At 41.7% G+C, this 22,857-nt stretch overlaps 1 protein-coding gene across 11 annotated transcripts in view; it reads right to left on the bottom strand.

Moving 5' to 3' along the window:
* add3a (adducin 3 (gamma) a) overlaps nucleotides 1–22,857 on the bottom strand; it is a 116,906-nt gene that overhangs the window by 31,657 nt on the left and 62,392 nt on the right. For 6 of the 11 annotated variants that reach the window (XM_044114536.1, XM_044114540.1, XM_044114537.1 and 3 more), the window contains exon 2: nucleotides 12,364–12,610. In XM_044114536.1, the coding sequence (XP_043970471.1) occupies nucleotides 12,364–12,558 (195 nt within the window). In that variant the 5' untranslated portion in view covers nucleotides 12,559–12,610. Of the gene's footprint in view, nucleotides 1–12,363; nucleotides 12,611–20,482; nucleotides 20,884–22,857 lie in introns of those variants that run through there. The other 5 variants (XM_044114543.1, XM_044114545.1, XM_044114538.1 and 2 more) reach the window with 4 other exon arrangements.

Raw genomic sequence — 22,857 nt, 5'->3', positions numbered from 1 at the left:
CTGTTTACTGGATGTAAGAGATGGACCATTGTGTCACATCATATTTGTTCCATAAGGAAACAGAAAATCACAGATAAAAATGTTTTGCTTTGAATGTGTAAGGGGTATGAACAATCCTGACAATTTTTTAAAGGCTGGATTTTAAAAAGACTTCCGAGGGAAATTATGCTGCTGCAATTCACTACGACATTTTACGGTTTTACACACTTTATTTGGATATCTCCATTCAGATTCCTCAAACTAAGCTTCATGGTCCAGATCAGCTCCTGACTGTCCATAAATATCATTAAAAACCAAAAAGGTGACTGCAGAGCTTAGGTTCAAAAGATGCTTTTACTGATGACTTACATAAATAAAAACAGGTTTCTTTTACAGCAAATCCCACTTTCCATTTTATTTCACTGCGACTGGAATGTTTTTCCACACTTTTTTTTCCTTTTTTTTTGCCATTTCCTGGTCTGTAGACATAAGCTTGGGCAGAAATCACTTTGTTTGGGCTGCTGTTTAATGTTGACTAAATTTGGCTCAACATTTTTTGAGGTTTTCACTAACTGCGCCTCCACCGATCCATTACAATTTCAGGCTATCATTTGGAAACACCCCAACTACACAAAGGTTCCCTGCTGCTACATTTCAGAGTACTTAAGTATGACAAAGTATGATTGACAGTATGACAAAACGATGAAAGGCAATCAAATTATTTAATAATAATATAATAAATGTTCACTTTGGGTATAATGACTTTTATTCACAAAAAGCGTACCAAGTGGTATAAACTAAACACTAAAACTGTTGCAGGATGAATAGAGAAGAAGCATTTAAAAAAGAGTAAACAGAAAAAAAGACACTTAATTTTCACCTTCTACACCTTCAACTCATAATAATAAGTAAATATGAACCAAACAATCCTCAGTTTACAGAAAACATACATTTTTATTTTTAGCTTGATCAATAACATGATCACAAGTGTGAATGAACCCTTCAGAAGCTTACAAACCTAGAAATCTTTGAGGTTTTCCAAATTGCTTGAGGGCACAGGTGGAGTAAAGAAAATACTAGAAAACAGGTCATGACAGTTTCATGTGCCAACACCTCCCGTATGGCAACATTAAATATTCATGCCTTCATTTCATCTCGCCGCTAACACAACAGATGACATGCTCCCAGTTCGAGCTGCATGCAGACACAAGTCTAACCCGTTAACTTCCCCTTTCCGCTGCCCACTCATCCCTCCAGTAACCTCATGAGAAAGCCCCATCAGCGTACCGCCAACAGAGACCGCTCTCTGGGTTTATTCTGTGTTTTTGTTGAAAGCAGAGCAGCCCAAGCGTGACGGGACACATACAGTCCACATATCACTGCTGGTCCTGAACACCAGCCAGACATTCCTCGGTCCCTGGTGGTGAGGTTGCCTTAGTAGCCCGGCTGGTTGCGAATGCAGTTTTTGTTGCCGAGTGAGAGTTTTGGAAACAATTTTGCCAGCAGAACTTGAAAAGTTTGCAATGAAATTCTGTGACTCGACAAAAAAAAAAGACAATTGACACACAAATACAAGCCTAGTTTGGTGTTTAGGGTGCATTCAGCCCAGCCCTGTTCAGTCCGCTTTAATCAAACTCTGGTTTGTTTGTCTATAAAGTCCGGTTCATTTGGGGAGGTGTGAATGTCAAATCCAACTCTGATGCGGACCCAAAAAAAAAAAAAAAACTCTGGTGCGGTTTGACATCATATGTGGATGCAAGTGCTCCAAAAGCAGGAAGCCGACTATAGCGCAGGGCATTCTGAGAAAATACGACCGAAGCTAAACAGAGTCTGGCGCTGGTCAGAAAAATACCAAAGACAATAAAGAAATACTACAACTGCTAAAATATCATGCTACTCCATTTGTGAAGATGGAAGTTGCGCTCAGTGTCTTCTTCAGAGACGTTCATGTAGTTTCCCTTCAGTGGTTTTTGGTGCAGCGCCACCTCATGCTGGGTGGGGGAAACAGGTCTTCCAAAGGGTTTGGATCGTTTGACACAGTGCAGTGTGAAAGTGAACCACACCAGCTTAAAATATGAGAAATGTTGCAAAGTTGGTCCCAATTCAACTGAGTCTACCAGACTAGAAGGTCCAAAAACACCAGAAGATTCTGAGACTAATTTTACTTTTTTTTTTTTTATGTTTACAGCCTCGGGTCTTCAACAAGAACAGAAGGAAAGATTTTGGTTCTGGTAGCTCGCAAAGAATTTTGAAAGGAGGAGATTAGCCTGTGATTCTGATGAGGTGTTGATGAATCAACACCAGCAGATGACATGACAGCTCAGGTAATCATTTGAACTCTGTGCCTCATTGCGCTTCACTTGCATCAGAAAAGATACCTTTGGACCACTGAGCAACAGCCCGGTCCTTTTTCCAGTCCAACAAAGATGTTTGTGACACCACCTCTGGTTCTGTGAAGGTTTCTTCCACTCAACCGTTCATTAATACGCTTTGATACTCTGAGTTGAAATTTTGAGTACCTGTAAGCCCCAATCTTAAAGACTTCAGAGAAATAAGTTCTGCATGAAATGAGGCCACGAGATATTAATAGACTTTTTGAAGATATTCTAATTTATGAAGAAACAACAAAACTTTACTATGTACAAAGTCATAGAGAAAATGCATGTTTTTTGGGGGGTTTTGTACACTTTGATACCAAACTTTTCAAACTTGCATCAGCTTGCAATGACACCAATCAGAAACCCCGCGAGGCGCCATGACAACACACATCAAGAACCGTTTAAGCTAGCAGGCATCTGGTTCCTGATATGTGAGTGAGCGTTCTCAGAGAGATTATGAAAGCGGGGATTAGATTCCTCTCATCGAAACAGATTAATCCGGGAACATAAAGTGGATTGTATAGTTAATAATTCAGAGAATCCCTCCAACCCAACCGCCTCCTCTCCCAACATCATGTCACTCACTCACTCACACACGCACACATCTGTAGCAGTGAAAACAACATCACATGTCAGCTGTGACAGCTCTTTTTTTTTTTTTTTAGCTGCTGTGGCATTTTGGTAGAAGCCTGTCATCACATCTGCACCTTTAAAAACCAAAACCAGGAAGTCGGATAAGAGATGAAGTTACGTCATTACAGCAAACCTAATATCCATTCCTATGCCAGAGTCAAATTATTGGCTGAGGAACAACAATAAGCAGGTTTGTTCACTCCTGTTAAATCAGATCAATGAGGAAATGGATATGCAGCTTTTTTGATAATCTTTTCAAATGAGCGAAGGCATTAAAACTTGGGCATGTTTAAAACTTAAAGTCGAGTGAAAGAGAAATCCTCAATTTGATGATATGGGCTGTTTTGATGTTCTGTTATCAGTCTTCATTACTTCACTTCACTTGAATGGGAACCATGTGTTGGTCTTGCCTTTACGTAAATGACAAAAAGGCGATAAAGTGGGAATCCCTACTTTTTTTTTTTTTTTTTTACAGGTTTTAGTCTGTTCATGTTTTCTTCCAAGTATGACCAAAACAATTTTTGTTTTGCATGTTCTCTTCGCTCTCCTGTCCTGCTAATCTCTTTTTTTCTTTTCACTGTTGCGGATGCAGTTGACAGTAAAACTGTTGCACGTCGTCCTTCGGGGAAGAAACTTGTTACTTTTATTAAGTTTCCTGAAGTGAAGCCAGTCGGACGCGTCTCCGCTTGCTTCTCCCATGACGGTTGTGTCACCTTAGATAGCTTCAGCATTACACCACCCACACACACATTTATGTCTTCATGTTGAGTACTATTATCATAATAACGTGATAATCCGGGAACCAAACAGCTGAAGAAAACTCCAGTCACCCTGGAACTCCAACACTTTCTCAGGAAACTAATTTTTGTGGTTTTGAAATGGTAGCGTTTTTAAAACAGTGGTATAAACTGTACCACTTTATGCCAGTTCAGTATTTGGGGATTCAGCTAACCACAGAATGTTTTTCTAAGTCATATCTAATATATATATATATATATATATATATAAACCCTGCAGCTTTGGAAGGTGAAATGCTTAGCTGCAATGCTACATGACAAGCTATTGGCTGGGGTTTGCAATGCAGCCAATTCAGTACCTTTATATATTATATTAGTACTAATTGGTCCCACAAACACAAATGCTGCTATTGAAAAATACAGCCTTTGTGATATCATTATTTATGACAACATTCACAAAGAAGTGTGATTTATATCAATAAGCTGCACACAGTAACTGCATTTAATCATATTTTCAAATATATTAATGTTTAATGATAATCTCAATGAACAAATGGTGGAGGAAATCATACACACACACACACACACACATAGCAATTCTGACAAACCAAACGGTTTTGAGAGGTTTTATGTGAAAACAACAAAAGAGATCTAAATTTTTAAGATATTTATCATTCAATTAAATCACAATAATTTATACACGTTACAATAAAGACCCACCTTTATTGCAACATGGACCTTTTTCCAGACTCATCCAGACCTGGAAAACGTCTGAAGCAGACTTTTGTTTCATTCTCTCTCCTACAAACGTGCCTCACAGTTCACCCCTAAGAGCACACTGACCTGAATTTCCATTATCTGACATCCTTAAGACGCTCTAACAAAGTAAAACGGATAAGGAGGAACGGCAGGCTCCACATGAAAGCACCGAAACAGAAAAGACAAATACGCCTCAGACAAGGACACACACTGGAAGGAAAGCAGTCTGAGGGCAGACCAGGCCTGTAATTTCACACCCAGTCTCCCCACTTATGTAAACGCGAGGCTGCTTCTTCAGGCCTCCAACGTCACAGTGTTAAAAAGTGGAGAGGAAACCTGCCAATGGTATCGATCGTCCCCGTTTCATTTCAGAGTGTGCGTCGGTGAAAATGCTCACAGGCTGAAGCTGCTGTGGCTCAGGAATCCGCAACAACTCTCTGCTCTTTGTTTTACAACGAGAGCGCAGAAATCACAGAACGGGGGTAAGGTGGGATAGATTCATATCAACCTAGAAAATAAAAAGAGTATGTTTGACAACATAAAGGCAACAATCTGATACAAAAACAATAGTTCTTCTTCTTCCACTATAATAGTCATTACTAAAAATACCGCAGTGTCATAGTCTTCACATAAAAGTTTGAAAACGTATAAAATCTTCAAATGGCTTCTATTTAAAACACTTATTTGTAACACTGCTACAATAATTTTATCTGTTGACTATAACAGCTATCATAATGTTGTCAATTACATTTATTCTCTGCTTTCGTAATTTTGACAGATTTAAGCAAACATCCAAAATAAACCCAAGCCAACATTGGCGCCGTTTTTCAAGAAAACGTAGATATGACACCAACAGATCCGTCATTAACTCGACTCCCAAAGTGTGTAATCAAAGCTCACGTCTGTAATCTCTATCTGATCTCTACCAAACACAAAAAAGTTTGAACTCAAACTTGACTTCATTCACAACTTCCAGTTAACCCCCAAGAACAGTGTCAAAGGTCAATGGTACGTTTACGACCCTTTGAGGGAAGACACATTTGCAGCTTCCCAACACGCAAAACAACATGGAAAATAAAAGCACTGATGCATATACAACTCATATGCTCTTTGGGAACAAGAATATAACAAATGATAATGACAAATAATAAAAACAATCCAACAAAATGATCAGGTAAGTAAATTATAGTGAAACTCGTCAAAAATCTCAAGCTCTCCTAAAGGACTGGGGAGACTTTTGACGTTGAAGGAATCGATCCTCTGTTGGAATTTCAACAGCCTGAAATTTCCAAAGGGAGACCCGACTGCCAAAGCGTGGCTCAGAGAGGAAATGCTTAAAGAGACGCTTTGCAGTAACTTCAACCACTAAAGTTCTATCAAACTGGACCTTCAGGACTCAACAGAGAAAGCGGGAAAACAAGGAACAACACTTGAGACGTTTCCTTCACACGTGGTGATTCTCATCAGAGACCATCCAAGTGCCATAAATCATCCGCTTGTGATCCGTGGAACATGTGGGGTACCACAGAAACAAGTGCAAATAGGGGGGGAATCACTAAATCACTTTCATTGGACAAAGAACAAACTGCACCGTGAGCTTCGGATGTAAAGATGAAGAAAAAGAACGAGAGAAGGAGAGACAGAATAAAAAAAAAAGCAGGATGAGCGAAGTGCTTAAAATAGAAGCAGCATGTGGAGGAACAAGTCCAATTCAATTTCATCTAAATTTAATCTGGTGCTCGTGATGGCTTTTACTCTCTCCAGTCCCAGGTCTGGTAAACCCAAGCCACTAAAGACAAACACAGAGAGAGGCTTTCCGCAGAATATAACAAAAACACATTAATACCCTGATTTACCAACCGTGACATCATAAGTCTCTGCACCAAATAAACTCTGTTTTTATGAACTCATGTGCATGAAAATCGTCTGTGTAACAGAACACCACGTAAGAGAGCCTCATAAAAGACCTCCAGGCACATTTCACTGTGTGTATGTCATTCAAACCCAGTTGCTTACAGATGCGATCTGGAGAGACCACTTTCTGTGACTTTTACCTTAATGCCAGAAATGATCGTGTTTAGCAAGAAGTAAGACTAAATATAAAAGGATGATTACCAGAATAATGAAAATGTGGAGGTGCAGAAGAAGAATGACTTGTTTACAATTTCACAAAGTAAAGCAAAATTATTACATCTAAACTTTATTGCTCAAATATTTGTAAAAGTTCCTGAGCAATGTAAGACGTTATTTCCAGTAAATTCAACCAGTCCACTTCCCACCGTATTAAGAGGAAGTTGCCACCAACTGGTGATAAATTTGCTCCTACCCATGAGAGACACAAAAAAGCTAGCTAACTAGCAAGGGTAAATTAGCAGCTAATTAGCAGTAGCCTCAATCGACTCGAGTCGCAATACGCAACAACCTTTTGCCTGAAAGAAAAGTCCCTAAAGAGCCTAAAGCGTTACCTGTGAGTAACACATTTAACGCTGCTGCGGTCTTAGCGCGGCGATCAAATGTCACGGTCGGACAGCGGAGAAGTGTCCTAAAATAAGGCCTTATTTTAGACAGAAATCTAAGACTTTTTAAGGATGCTTGAACAGCCTGATGTCTGTCTCTTCAGAATGCAATGCATTTGATTGTCTATTCATGTGGTAAACAGACCAACACAAAGAGGAGAATCACGGTAAGTGAAATGGTAAATGGACTGAATTAGTACGGCATGTATGACTGGCTTTTCCAGTTATACTTGCCACGGAAAGTGCTGCATGCTACAGCACACTCGTCCATTCACACTCAAGCACGCATTCAAACAGATAAGTAAACGTAGGTTGAGTGCCTTGCCCAGAGGCACATCGACATGCAGCCGGGAGAAGCTGGAATCAAGGCCCTCGGCTTTCTATTGCAGTTCAGATATTCTACCCACTGAGCCACGATCACCCAAACTCCTGTTTTACAAGTAGATATGGGAAGTGCAGTCTATTTTCCTTCAGAAGTCTCTAAGTTAGTGAATCAAATTCCCCTGTGTGTAATTTAAACACCCGTTACAGACAGAGCTACAATTCTTTGGATGTTTGGATGGCCCAGTCAAAGCCCAAACCAAAAACGAATTAAAGAATTTGTGGCAAAACTTGAAAAGTGACGCTCAGTTCGTTTGTAAAATGAAAATAAATATCAATTTGACTTCACAATTATACGCAACTCTGTATTAGTCTGTCACCCAAAAAAAAAATTAAATCAATTAAAACATAATGAAGTTTGAAGTTCAGGACATGTGGATAGTTTTCCAAGGCTCTGTGTGTTTTCTGCAGTCAGAGACAGATTTTCTTTCACCTTAAGCAGTTTGAGGTGTTGCTGCTGAACACACTAAATAATTTCCCCAACAAAAACAGCTCAGAGTTCAGCTGCAGCCTTTGATTTCTAAAACGTAAACACAGGTGGAAGTAGGAGAGGAGTGAGTGAAGTCGTCTGAGTTTATCCAGTCCCGCCTGGGCTACAACGCGCTGAGCTCAAAATAAAACCCGCCGTCTGACCGGTCGCAACGTGTAATCTGCAACCGCCACCAGACCCGTAAAGCGACGGCGGAAACAAACAGAGAAATGGATGGGTGGAAAACGAAAGGAGAGGAAACCCAGCCGACGACGTGCAGCTCTATCTACAAAATAGGAAACATGGAGGAGCAGACGTAACGCCGCGACCAGCTGGTGTCACACAAGTCATTGTTGTGTCTGAATATTGGAAAACCTGCCCTAAGAGGCCAGAGGTCTTTCTGCGAAGCCACTGCAGGGAGCCACCTGTTCGCTGGTGTCTGATATCGGTTTGGATCACGTCCAAAACCACACGGAGCAGAGAAAAAAACCCCAAAACAAAACAAAACAAGAAACACACAAAGCAGCGTGTGACCATGCAGGCTAAACAACAAACAGGAACCCACTGTGGTGCATCAGTAAATAATGACGACAGCCAACCATCAAATGGTTGAGTTAGAGCTGATGAGACCAAAAGGCAAATTCTGAGGAGAAAAAAAAAAAAAAAAAGGAAAAATAGGAAATAAAACAATTTTTCATTGCTTCTTTATTAACCTACTGCTCACACTCTGGAGCCCCAGCATACAATATAGTAAGTATTCACTCACCCTTGTAAAATCATTAGCTTGTGTAGAACCCAAGCTAAGACAGAATCTCCTATTAAACATTTTGTAGCTTATTTTCTATAAATATGGAAAATGACAACAAATGGGCACCACAGGTTGAAGCTAGTTACTTTTAAAAAGCTTCTTGGAGATGTTATATGCTGATTTTACATTAAAACTCCCATAAAAACTCATAAAATGTCAATTTCTCGTTGCATCCATAATCAAAAACATTTTCCTCTTGGTTTCTAAGAGCCACAGGTTGCAGACCCCTGATCTGAGCTGTAGATCTACACTGAGGCAGATTTATGCCACAATATGTTCACTTCATATCTAAATATGTAGCTGTCAACATTAAAGACAGTAAAACGTGGCTGTGCTGCGTAGGTTTGATTTTCATTCCTGGAGCATCTTTAGAAATAGTAGCTCTGCCTAAATAAAAAAGCAGAAGGCAGAATTATGAATTGAAGTACGTCATTTTTAATAGCAGCACAGTATTTTATGGTGTAATTTAGCCCTTTCTGTACAGTATACAATTCCTAATTTAGTTGTTTATATATATATTTTTATTTTTGTGTGAATCTAGACGCCTCTTGTCGCAGCTGAATTTCCCTACCGTGGGAAACGATAAAGGACCTTTCTACTCCATTCTGCTACTGATAAAGGACGGAAAAGCGGTTGCTTTGCTACACATTTTATTGACGGTCGGCCAGACAGATAATCAATAACTTCACAGCAGCGGCCAGCATCAAACTGTCTGCTCAGGGTGGCGCCCTTGGATGCACCCGGCTGCTGGCTCTGCTGCGTGCCGGGTGCACCGGCAGGCAGCGAAGGTGCTCCTGCCCTTTAAGACTGCGGCGGCAGACAGTGGATGCCAAGGAAACCACACTGAGCATGTGCAGAGAGGTAATTACGTTTTAAAGTCAGAGCAAGAACGGGTAAACACAAACATCCAGTGAGGCCAAAAGACACAAAGGTTTTCCTCCAGATGGACAATAACGCTAAACATTCAACCGGATCTACACCGGAATGGTTGAGATCGAAGTGTATTCATGTAGTCAAAGTCCAAATCTAAATTCAGCTAACAATCTGTGGTGAGGTTTGACAAGTGATGTATACAGATGACCTACAATAAAGATGAATGCGCCTCAGCTGTGTCGCAATGGAAAACAGGTGAAATGAAAGAGCAACGGCAGCGAGAGACGTTTCAACTAATTACTGACTTGCAAATGCATGCCACACTTTTCAAATTTAAATTTATCAAAACAAAGCGTACAAAGTGTGCATACTTTGTGAATGCTTTAGCAAGGCACTGCATCGGTATTGGTGCTTTTTATGACGTTCACTCCACATTCAACGGCAGTTCTTATCTCACAGCCGTAAATCTGTCCCTGGCACTATTCAAAGTACATCACTAGAACTATGCACACAAATACACACACACCTTCCACCTCTGTCCAGCTCTACAGGGTCACGCGCTCGTCAGTGAGAGACGAGCCTTAAGTCAATACCGCAGAGCAAACATCCCAGGATGGTGGGAGTGTTGTAAAATGTCCAAGCACCTGTTCAAAGGGCGTCAGACAGAACGGCATAATGGCCTGCTGTGTTTACGTGAGCCATGTGAACACGTCACAATACACAAGGACAAATGGGCTGACTTTAGAGTGATGAGATGCAAGGATTTAGAAATTCAAAAAGGCAAATGAAAGGGAAGCAGATTTTAAAAGTTCGGCGAACGTTTGGAGAACAACGTTACGTCCTAATAATTCCACGCCAGCCTGGTGAAAACCAGCAAGTTGTTCTGGACTATTGGCTGTTGAGAAACGATTCCGTCCCCGAGGCGTCGACTCTGCTGAAGTTCAAAATTTTAATCCAATGGCTAACATTTGACCTTGATTTATGCAACGTGTCAGTTTGACGATATGAAGCTTTCTGGAGAAGCTTCAAACAACCATCCTCCACTGCGAAGAGAGATGTGCTGAGCTGAACCAGATTGCTGGTAAAGTTAATTCAATATTTGGAACATGGACTGAACTGCTTTGATCACTTCATGCTAAAACTGCAGGCAGACTCCAATTCTAAAACAGCGCAGGGAATCAACATTATCGTTCACAACTTGTGTTTGTTGGTAGAAAATCTACTGAAGAAATCCTCTTTAATTGCCCGGCCATTGCCTTCGTGCGCAATTCCACTTGATTCTCCTTTCCCTGCTACATCCGGACTTTCTCCCACTTACTTGGACTACCAAGCCAATGGGTGAACAGAAGAATCTGTGAACGATGACGTCAACTTTCTGCGCTGTTTTAGAAACGTAGTCTGCCTGTAGTTTTTTAAATGGCGGCGGAGGGAGTGAACAAAGTCGTTCGGTCTGTGTCGGCCACACTTTCAAACACTGAATTAACATTAGCCGCCATCTTTACTCGGCTCAGCACTTCATCTCTTCGCACTGGAGGACAGGTGCTTACAGCCCAGGCAATTTCTGGTAAGCTTCATAGTGTCAAACTGGAGCATTGCAAACGTCACAGGCGATTGGGTAAAACGTAAAGGTTTAAGAGTGGACGCCTCCAGTAAGAAATAATTTCTCAACAGCCGAGGGTCCAGACCCTCTGAATGAAGCAAAGCCTAGAACATGGGTCTGGTTTTTATCAGACTGCCCTTCATCAGCATTGAACAGATATTAGAATCGAGCAGAATTGCATAGGAAGGCAATAGCCTGGCTAATGCAACGCCAGTGGCTAAAGAAAACAGCATTTATTGTGTTTGATCATATTTCCAATCAGAAAGTGAATTAATTATGAGAAAACACGACCAGACTTGAGCAGTCCGAGTTTCGACAGCGAGCCTGAGCGAGGGCGTGCCGGCTGGTGGTTGCATTGTGGCTTCAGTGAACCGCCCACTGCTGTGATTCTGCTTGCCAGTGTCCCAACATCAACACACGCAGTTGCACACAGGCGCTTGCTGGAACTGATTGAGACATATCTTGATTAGGGCAGAGCAACCGAACAGAAACAGAAAACGAGAAGCGATTACTCAAATATTAGCGGGTGGCGACAACTTATACGTTACATCTGCCTGCAGTTTGGAGCTTAAACTGGAAAATGAAGTAGGAAAACACTAAAAAAACATTTAGTTTAGCTTAACTATATTTCACACCCTGTATTTCAGATTTCACATTGCTCTGAATAACCTTCAGTCAGCCACGGCAGGGCAATTAAATAAATACTTTCACCCTAATGTTTGCACCTGGAGGCTAGTAGTTGGCTCAGCGGAGGAATGTGAAGCACACAGACATGGGCAGGGCACACAAATCCCACCAAGTAAAACACCTGTGGCAGCCGAAGCATTCCAGCCCATTTCCTTAATAATTAATCACAGCTCCAGTGTGAGCTTCCATGTTTCCCCGCCACAATAAAAAGCACGTGGGACCGACATGATGACAAACAGCTTTAAATGAGCGGGTATCACGTTAAAAGTGCTTTTATCACAGCTTTCTGAACTACATAACGCAAAGCCTTTCACCCTGCCGGCTTTGGTTGTAAAGCTAAAACAAGGCCGGGGGGGTCTTACCCAGCAAACAATCACTTAGCTGATGTTGTCCTGATCTCCCAAAAATAAAGAATTTAGGTCCAATTTATTGGTGCAACCCTAATATTTGTCTTTGTCTGATTATGTTGCCGCCATAAAAATACATTTCCGCATCTTGACGTAGCCTGGATGGACTTGTCCGTGTTTCCTGCTTTGCACTTACTGGGCTTTGTAGTATCTGTGTGACGCGTTTCTTCTGCTCCAGAACGTTAAAATCCTGCCGGAGGTCAGGCGACATGTTTCTGGCTCTGATGTACTCCGGATCGTTGACGTTGACCCGGTCAAAATAGCGCTCCTTGGTGCCCCCGCTGGGCGGCGGCGGAGTGGTCACCACCGCCTGATGGCCGTCCGCACTCATGTCTGCTTCACCTTCGCCGCTTTGCCTACGGCTGCCGCTTCGACCCCTTTACCTGAAAACCAGAGGGAGGGATATTTGAGAACATGCTTTCGTTTACCTCAAAGACAACAAGCTACCGGTTCTCTCAGAGCAAAGGAGCCGAGGTGAGGAGAGCAGAACTACAACAATGTTGGATTGCAAATCCTGCCGTTGGCGCGGTTCAGAGATTTGTTTCCTGGGAGTAAAATGCAAAGGAGAAAATGTGCCAGAGTGCATTTTCCTAAGTTCAATTACTTGCTTCTTTATTTCTAGTGCAAAGACTTCATAGCTACGGGCAAATGAGAGTGATCGACGAAACATTTTTCACACCCTTGAACCTTTCCACATTTTCTCAAGTTAAAATCTGAAAATTGTGTGGATTTTTGGGGAGCTTTTCTGTGACTTTTCCAAATTGCTAACAGTACACAAATGCCGTCACCTGTACCATTACTTAGAATGAGCTTCGCCTGTAACTGCAGCTGTACATGACTGGTACTTATGCTGTTTACACGTTCTTCCATCTTTCACCCTGCTGTTGCCAAATTAAAGACTTTATCACTATTTTTAGTGACTTTTCAGACAAAAGGAAAAGAAACAAAATAACACCATCGGCCAAAATCGGAATTGACAAGTCAGGATTTTCAAAGATCAGAGGTCGGCCAGAAAACTGCAATCGGCGAGCCCCTACTTTTGGGAATTATCTACTTAAAACAACCTCCTACACCTTTCTGAAAAGGTACTTGTAAGTTAGTTTTGTCTTATGTCAAGTGTATTAAGATATTTGGAACCAGACCAAAATTACTTTTTCAGATTTTGTAGTTTTGCAGTGCTACAGCCCAGCCCTACCCAGAGCAATGGACAACTCCAGGCACAAGAGAATCAGATTTAACAGCAAACAAGATAACGACTCGTCTGTCATTGGCAGATGAGACAAACTGCATCGCGCTGTGCGCTCGTCAAACAGGAAGGGGACGGGCCCTTTTATCAGCCCTCAGAGAGGTACGTTTCATTGTGTCGATGCCGCGTCCCGACAGCGGAGGTTTTGTTCCGCCCGCCCACACACACACACACGCACACACACACACACACGCCACCAATACGTGCAGGTCATTCAGAGGGGAGAACGTACAGGCCTTGACCAGTTTGGGAGCTGGTTTACTCCCACTGTTCAATCGCAGGTCAGCTGGCATGACAACAAGTTCTCTGCAGGATCCACGAGTTGCTGCAAGCTAAAGAAGGAAAAAAAAGAAAGGCTTTGTAGCTTTACAAAAAGGAAAATAGAAAAAAAAAAAGAAAGAAAGCTCATCCAGGAGTCGATGGCTTCTGTTAGTAATCAGGTAGTGAATTAGGAAGAGGTGGAGCTAAGAAGAACGCTGCCAGATGGTTTGTAGAAGAAGGAAAGCAGGAAAGAATTAAAGAAGCAGATCCCACTGATTTCTCTCTTTAGAAACCCGACGTGGTCGCAATTTCGTCCTCGCTCTTCCACAAGTGACTCCTTCCTCAGTTTACAGCCTCACTGCTGTCACCTCAGTGGGTGGGAGGAAGGTAAAAAGGGGTGGGGGGCTGTTTGCTTTGACAGATGCCACTAAGCAGCTCATTCCGGTCAAATGCCACTTATGGAGATGGCCAGGATTAGCCAAGCGACACGTAGCTCAGTGGAGCAGCAGCTTCGCTCTCAGACAAAATAAACCCTCCCACGTGGAAAGACGTCGACTCAACCAAGCAATGTTTTTACAAGACTTTGTTTGCAGAACCGATAAGAGTCTGTGATAATATTCAACACATTTATGACCAAATATTTTAACATGACAACTTTAAATCGAGCAGTGTTTTTTTTTTGCTGCCATTTAAAGAATAAAACTTCAGAACAAAACTGAAGTTTTATGTGTGTGGAGGAAAACTGATGATTATCCAAATAACTCAAACTCCCAATGATGCATAGTGGTGACAGCATCATGCTGTGGGGACGCCTTTCTTCAGTAGGGACAGGGAAGCTGCAAAAAGACAATCTTCTTCCAGTCAGATGACAACCCGAAACAGCCTGAGATACAACAAAGTAGTTTGAATCAAACCATCTTAAAGTTTTAAAAAAGTCTAGTTAAAGTCCAGACCTCAACTGCTACTAAGCAGAACGAATAAGCATGTTGCAATAAGCAATTAATCACTTAATAAATCAAAATGTGCTCAAAACTTTCCATTTTGATGATTCTGATATTTTTTGGAGGGCAATATTGTTTAAAGATATTTCATTATCCGTTTCATTTACGGTTTTGGTTGTGTGAATGTTGTTTTTATTTCAGTTTTATTTATTATTCTTGGTTGTTGTCTTATTTTGGATAATTAAAACATATTCCAGTTCCGCGTTAAGTGTTATTTACTAAATTAAAGTTTGCTGGTCTTGCGTCATTATGCCATTATCAATACAATATTTAAAAATGACCGTAAAACATTATTGCTTATCGCAATAACTTCTGGAAAATATGTTACTGTGACAGGCCAATGTACAAATGAGTTTTCAAGTATTGTTTGCAGGCACTTTCCATCCAGTCTGACAAAGCTTTAATTATTTTGCAAAGAAGAATGGTCAAAAGTTCAGAAATATGTGGAAAACCTTTGTGGAATATCTCTACCAAAACAACAGACCATAAAAGACCATGAAAGGTGCTCAGAGAGTCAACACATCTTACAGTACTTTTCTTCTGGAGAAAATGTAAAACTTCAAAGTTATTCATGAACTTCACAAGTCTGTCAAAATGTGGAAGCTTCAACAGATGACAAACCTTTTGTTTAGCAACACAAAAACCCAGCTAAAATCTTCTGGGTGGACTTGGTACATACTGACGTAACACACAAATAGAACAAATTTCTACCATCCTCTCACTCATAGATGTAGAATCTGCACACACAAGGGGCCTTGAGCCACAACTTGTTGAACATCCATCACTTCCTAAGTGGTTTTTACTTCTAAACATAAGGAAGTAAATAGGAAACATTGTACATTTTAACCTTCTTCTCCACCTAAGACTGATTTATAGCACAGAAATGAATAGAAGACCTCACAAGAACTCCCTCAGTAATTGAAGCCAGCTGGGGAGAATCGACTTATGTAACCCGATGCAGAATTTATCGTCCTTCCAGCAGCGCTCTGCTTACAGAGGACTCACATGTACAGAATATAATACAGTAAAAACTAAAAAAATCTGAACCAAAGCAACAACAAAAAATACAAACTGAAGTAGGTGATTTAAGAGACTATACCTGGGATTTTTATTTATTTTTTGATACATTACTGAGCAGTTTTTGATCTGCTGGTGTTATCTTAAGATAAATCAAAGATCGGGAGGTGCTGTGGTGGCGTAGGGGAAAGCGCGACCCATGTTTGGAGGCCTTGAGTCCTCGACGCGGCCATTGCGGGTTCGAATCCTGGACCTGTTGACATTTACCGCATGTTTTCACGCTACTTTCTTCCCCTTCCTCTCAGCCTACTTTCAAATAAGGGACACTAGAGCCCACAAAAAGACCCCCTGGAGGGGAGAAGAAAAAAAAAAATATAAATCAAAGCCAAAAATGAGCAAAAAAATTTAATTAATTTTAAAAAATAACAAAAAAGCTTTCTAAAATGGTAAAAATAAAATGTATTCAGAATACTTTGTAAAACGTCCAACAGGAAAAGCCCAGGCTTGAAATTTGCTGCATGAATGGGATTCTTGCATTGTTGAATGCAACAGTTGGAGCCTCGCCAAAATAAAGTAACATCCCCGAGTCACACTCAACTCCTAGCAAAACACACACACACACACACACACACACGCACACACACGCACACGCACACACACACACGTATAAACTCGTGCCCATCAATAGATAATTGTATTTCCAAATCCCGGAAATATTGAATGTCTCTAAGTTGAGGTGGAAAGTTCTTTGCTGCATTTTGGTTTCGTTTGTGTTTCCCACACCGCCGCAGGTGTTTGGTTCATTTGCACAAAGCACACAAAGGCTGTTCTCTCCCGATCAAAATAAACTCAGTAACCTACCGGACGTTACAGACACAACGGCCCGTTGACACTGGCGGACTTCGCTGGACGGGAATTGATCTGAACTTCGCAGATGTGCGGCTGATGGATGAGGCAGGCCGTGTTTACTGAAGGGCGCTGGAGAGCGACCGGAGCCCCAGGCAAGGTTACCCCCACCTCTCACCCCGTGACCCTCAGTGACCCTTTCTGCTGAACACGCCATGACAGCGATGCAAACAAAATAAGACTTCCATGTTTTACTCCAAACCACAGATAGATTCAAATAAAAAACAGCATGACTGTAATTTCTGTCATCGGATGAAAGTTCAAGGTTTTTCATTACCAGTTTAAACAAAAAACTTTTAATATAAGACAGCTAAGAGTCCTTTTCCTTCACAATTGAGTGATTCATTAAATTATCTTTTAAGTAAAAACTGATTATCTAAAAACCAATTTCCAAAATAAATGTTGGGTTTTAGTCTAGCGCCTGACATTCTACTGTGTGAATGTGAATAAAGCTTTTCATTTATTAAATAAAGCGTTTTATTTAAAGGGTGTGTTTTTACTCCATGAGGTTCTTATTAGCAGCAAAGATGCATTCTAGTAGAGCCATTTACTGACATTTCATCAAAATCCAGTGTTTGGTATCCAGACAAATATTAAGCAGCCACCTACAGCCGGATCCTGCAATGACTTGATATTTTAGACAATCTTTCCACTAAACTGCATTGATGGACCAAACAGATGTATGGAAAAAATGGAGAGCCATTGTAACTTCATGCCTTCCTATCCATAAAAGGTTGTTTCCATTCGCAGAGGTGACATTAAAACCAGACAATACAGATCACATCACAAAGCAGACACCTTGTTGCTGTTGTTGGTCATAACCAGTTACTTCCAAACAACCTCCAAAATTGCACATTAGGGTTAATAACAAGAGCTAATCTCTACTTTCTTCTCAATGTCTATGACGCTAATTTGTGCCTTCACTGCTACTTTAAAAGAAAATCAACTTTTACTTAGTGCAAATGGCCCAACCTGCCTCATGTTTCTTCTTCTCCTTGTAGGATAAATATGGATGAACTGTTAGTCTGACATTTGGAACCAATGTTTGCACGTCTCTATACAGATGTGCAACACTAGATCAAGAAATACTAATGTCATTCGCACCAATCACTGAACAATTACGCAACACATGCTTAATTTCTTCTGGGAATGTGTTTATGCTGGGATGCAAACAGGGGGAAAAAGGCCCTAAAACAGAGTTCTTCAAGTCTTCAAGTCCTGCACACTCAGTTAAAAAAACAAAACAAAAAAAAACATGGGGTACTTTGTAGGAAGTATGGCAAAAGATTCACAAAATATGAAAATACACAACTAAGACAAAATCTGTTGCTAAAATAAAGTAGAACTGTTAAAAAGTTGTTGACAGTGATTAGATAGGGGCCAAGTGGGGCCAAGTGGGAAACACCAGGATTGTTATTCCTCATGATCAGGGATACATCAGCTGTCATTATCAGGCTTTGCCTGAAGGGGGCAATGTTCTGTGTTACAGGGGAGCCTGCACATATCTGGATGGCAGTTCCCCCATGCAGACTGAGTCTTCCAGTCTGGTGCATCAGTCACTACTTCAGTGCAAATAAACACAAGCGATTCATTCAGAGGAACCTCCACCAGGTATTATTAACGTTTCACTTTGACTAATGCATTTTCATATATCCATTTGTTCAACTCCCTGATGGGTACGTTCTACTTTCCTGAACTCCTGCCAGAGTTTTCTCCCCTATGTGGAGCATAGAGAGCTGCCCCTCCTCCACATGTGGCTGTGCACTACCAGTCAGCTGGCTGAAAGATGGCAGACATTTTTTTTTTTTTCCTTTTCCCCGCGATTACAACAAAGGCATATTTCTTCGAATTGAGATATTTACGGTTAGCCAATCACAGACAAGGGTGCTTGACACCACTCTGTTAAAAATGTAAATTCTGTATAATCTGCGACACCTCCAGGCGCTGCAACCATCTTCTGATGTCCATTTATTTCTCGTTTTGTGCTGTTTGTTTCTTCATCTTTTTTTATGCATGTATATTTATATTGCGTGTCGCGTATGTGTATATAACCTGCACTTTAACTCGAGTCAAGCACGGTCTCAATCTCGTTGTAATCCGTTGATGACAATGACAAATAAATCATATCTTATCTTTTGATGTCCAACTCTCTATATATTATTACATCAGAAGCCCATTCAATTGAACAACAGAGTCGTATCTTGCCGGTTCATTTTGCACCGTCTCAACCAGAGCTGCACTATGTTAGAAAATCTCACCATGGTGATATCAGGTTCGATGCCCGTTTTCTTCTGTCCTCTCTTTCTTAGCTGTTCCTCACCCTTTATGTCTCTGGCAAGTTAGTATACATGAAATATAATGAAACTAAGATATTTGCACTAGAAACTAGACCAAACTAGACCAAAAAAAATTTGTTAAGATTTTCTGTTTTTGTAGTGCGACGTCAATCAAACCTGCAAGTCGAACGGCTTTACCAATGAAGAAGGTGATGTCTTCCATTTCGACCTTTGGTTGTTTTAGAGCAACTCACTATTTTTAAACGACTTAAACATTTTTTTTAACGTTATTTATTTATTTTTATCTCACCAGGGTGGTGCGGATGAACTAAACAAAAGCAGAGAAGTTACACCCAGTTGATGCATGGCTGCTTTCAATTTTCCATTGTCATTTCAGCTGACAGAAATAGTCCTGCCCTCAATCTCTATCTGCCTCACACTCCTGCTGTGTGTCTCTCCACCATTGCGCTGTACTGACAGGACGGGACCCAGAAGATACGATTTAGACCCGCACACCAACTATTTACATCCATCGCAAGATAACCGCCTCATCTGGAAAGCTACCGCTGTGCGGTAATATCTGCTGCACCTCTTGGTCTGGTGCAACTCATTGGGTTACTTTTTTTTTCATTTTTAAATCAACATCTGTGCTGTTTCTGAACTGCACAAAAACAACTAGAATCCATGATGACATTTCAGATAGTTGCAAATGCCACTGAGGAAGGCGTTAACCAATCCCCTCCGTCTCTCCCTCACTGACACAAACACAATCCTCGTATCTTCAAAGCCGGCCTGCTCGCGTCTCCCTATAAATAGACGAAACCCCCCTTTTGGGTTCCGTCACCAGCCGACAGTAACAATGCTGCAAACAAATCTTTACTTTGCTGATTAAATCCACGCAGAAGGCAGGAACCGAAGCTAATTGAAATTCAAGGGGGGAAGTAAGGCTGATCTCCCTGCATGACGGATCCAAGCGGGGCAACCGTGAGGAAAGCGAGCGCGTCAAAACACTCGAGTTTACGCGATGCGGCGGCGTCAACAAAACGTGACGAAAGTTTGTTTCCTCTGGCGCAGTGAAACGTTTGGTTCGGGTTGCAGAGCTGCATCTGGTTCTCATACGAATGTTTCATTTAAGCTGCGTTCCATCTATTTTTGTTTGCTTTTTTATTTTATTTTAAATGACTCAGTGCAACAGCTCGATCTTCCTTCCAGACAACCTCCAGAGCTTCACGTTAGAGATAATAGTCTGGGCTAATCTGCACTGGCGCTCACACTCACTGCACTGTGACTGCTAAGCGCGTTTATGGAGCAGGAGTGTTTCTCTCCGAGAGCGTGACAGCAACACCCCCCCAAAACTACAACCAGAGGTCGGTTCAAGTCCCCCAGCCGGGCAGCTGGTAGACGGAGAGATGGTCTCTCCGCAAAATGCAACGGGCATGGAGGAGTGCTGAATGCGTGATCGCAGCACAAAAGGAAGTACAAAGGTTAAATCAAGTGCACTGACACAAAAGAGCGACGTTTAAACTTGTAACCCGGAGTCTGACGCACCTTGTGTTCCCCTCTTCTGTCAGTGAATGGGAGAAAGCGGGCAGCAGCGGAGGCTGAAACTCATGTCTCTTGTTTTCACTCTGCTGCTGATCCGTGTCTGCACTCCAGATTCCAACGGAGCAGCCGGGACGGACATACACGCAAGAAGAAGAAGAAAAAGAAGAAGGAAGAGCGGGATGGCAGAGAGTGAAAGCCGTGTAGTTGATTGGAAAAACGAAAGGGAAAAAAAAAGATAAATCAAAACTAGTCGTCCAGATTTTTCCCGTACAGATGCTCTCGGGTGGAGCCGCCGATGCCTCCGGACCTCTGCAGCCTCTGCTCTCTGATGGCTCCACTGCTCATCGGAGAGAGGAGTATAAACAGCTGTGAGTGTGTGTGTGTGTGTGTGTGTGAGAGAGAGAACGTCTGTGTTTTGTGTGTGGAAAAGAAGCTAAAGGGACCACGTGATGCGGGCTTAATCCCCCGCCCACTGGCCTAGAGGTACACACACACACAGAGCCACTGCTCAAACACACACACGCACGCACACATACAGACCAATCAGAGCTCAAGCTCACACACTAATCACCCCTCCTCCTCTGCTTCTCTCTCTCTCTCCTACACTGCTTTTATTTTTCCCAACACTTTTTTCCCTCTTGATCTATTCCGTCTCTGATTCGTCTCCCACATTCCACAATCGCTGCTGGCCGTCTCCGTCTTCACATCCCTTTCCACACACCCTCCCCCCGTTTGGCCCCTCCACCCCCCTCTGGGCAACTGTACTAAAGGTCAGTGTTTACGAGCCACACAACCTGCTACAGCAGAAGCAACTGGATGCCTTTTACTGCTGCGTCTGCGACTCCAAAGCAGGTTTATCCGACTCGCCGATGAACACACATTCAGAACCGCTTGGCTGTTCTAAACGAAATGACTCGCGGTCAGAGGTCAAAAACCTTGTGAACGTCAGCTTGAAGGTCAGACATCAAATGCATGACTAGCTTGTTAATTTTTTGTTAATGTCACAAAATGCCACTTACCCCCTTACAAGTAATACACAACCCTAAACGTATCAGCTGAACACCTGAAGTTTATTTTAGTTTATGTAATCCCATGGGAAAGCATATATAGGGCCAAAGCAACCACTGCTAAAAAATAAACATAGATGTTTTTAAAAAAAATTAGCTGGTTACTAAAAAAAATTAAATAATAATCAGACAATTTTAAGTTGATTTTAAGTTGGATTGGCCTAAATCGGGCTTCAAAATGAGCAGTTTTGAAAACCTCTTAAACAAGAGGTTTAAACAAGTTATCAGCAGCAGTTGCTAATCATCTGTAAACTATTTAATACTAACCAGGATATTCGACACGCAGCAGTACACAGATGGGGTTTTCAGAAATGCAGGGAAATCCGGGCGGATTTATTGGTGCGCCCCTAAAAAAACTGTGGCGCCATCTCTGATTTTCAGCACCTCTACGTGCAGCAGAAAACTGTCACAGGCTGTGATACAGACTTTCTGATTGTTCAGCAGCAGCTTGATGGCTGTCCTGTGTATCCGCTGCATGATTATGCCTCAAAGCCCACCACGGTCGATGGAAATGTATGTCAACACCGACTATAGCTAATGATGGTTCAAAGCCAAGGTGGGCACTGTACTCCACTTGCACTTTGCTCAGCAGAGCGCAAAACTCTCAGTTCTCATTTATGGTCCAAAAGCCTTATAACAGGTTAATTTATGACATAGAAACTGCATTTCCGTCTGTGGTTTCTTCGTTATGCACGAGACCACAAGGCATTCGGCAAATAATGAGAGAGATAAACAATGACAGAGTAAAGCTGGTCTTTTATTTTTAACCTTTTGAGCTTTCAACCTCAGCAATCTGAGTTGAGGTGAAGAAATACATTCCTCAGGAAATACAACTGGCATCTGTGTTTGACTTTTGCTTGTGATAACACAGAATATAAAGGCCAGGTAAAAATATCCTTTCTGTAATAATTTTTGTCTTACGTTTGTAAGATTCCGATCTACATAGACTCATACACACAGTGTGACATCGCCTCTGCTGTTAGTATAAACAATCACTGACGGCCAACATTTAGAAATAAATATTTAAAATGATGCTCTAAAATTGGCATCAGTAGGTCAAACCTGCACAAAAGGATGAGCTTTAAACCAGACAGGAACCATGAACCATTCCCATGTTGGTGAAATACAACAGAGCTCCAAATGTGACATAAATATGTGCAAAATAATCCTAAAAATTCCAACTGGCGCCTAGATTGAGGCGACAAGATATGATATAGACAAACGACAAAGTTTTTCATAAAAATCAGATGAAGAACTTAACCTGTAGAAGTAGCTGAACTCCTCAGATCGCCGTCAGTGGTAAAGAAGCTG

Source organism: Gambusia affinis, linkage group LG04 (genome assembly GCF_019740435.1).
Source record: "Gambusia affinis linkage group LG04, SWU_Gaff_1.0, whole genome shotgun sequence".
Lineage (NCBI taxonomy): Eukaryota > Metazoa > Chordata > Actinopteri > Cyprinodontiformes > Poeciliidae > Gambusia > Gambusia affinis.
Note: the sequence above shows the minus strand (reverse complement) of the source record. Positions and strands in the feature narration are given on the sequence as shown.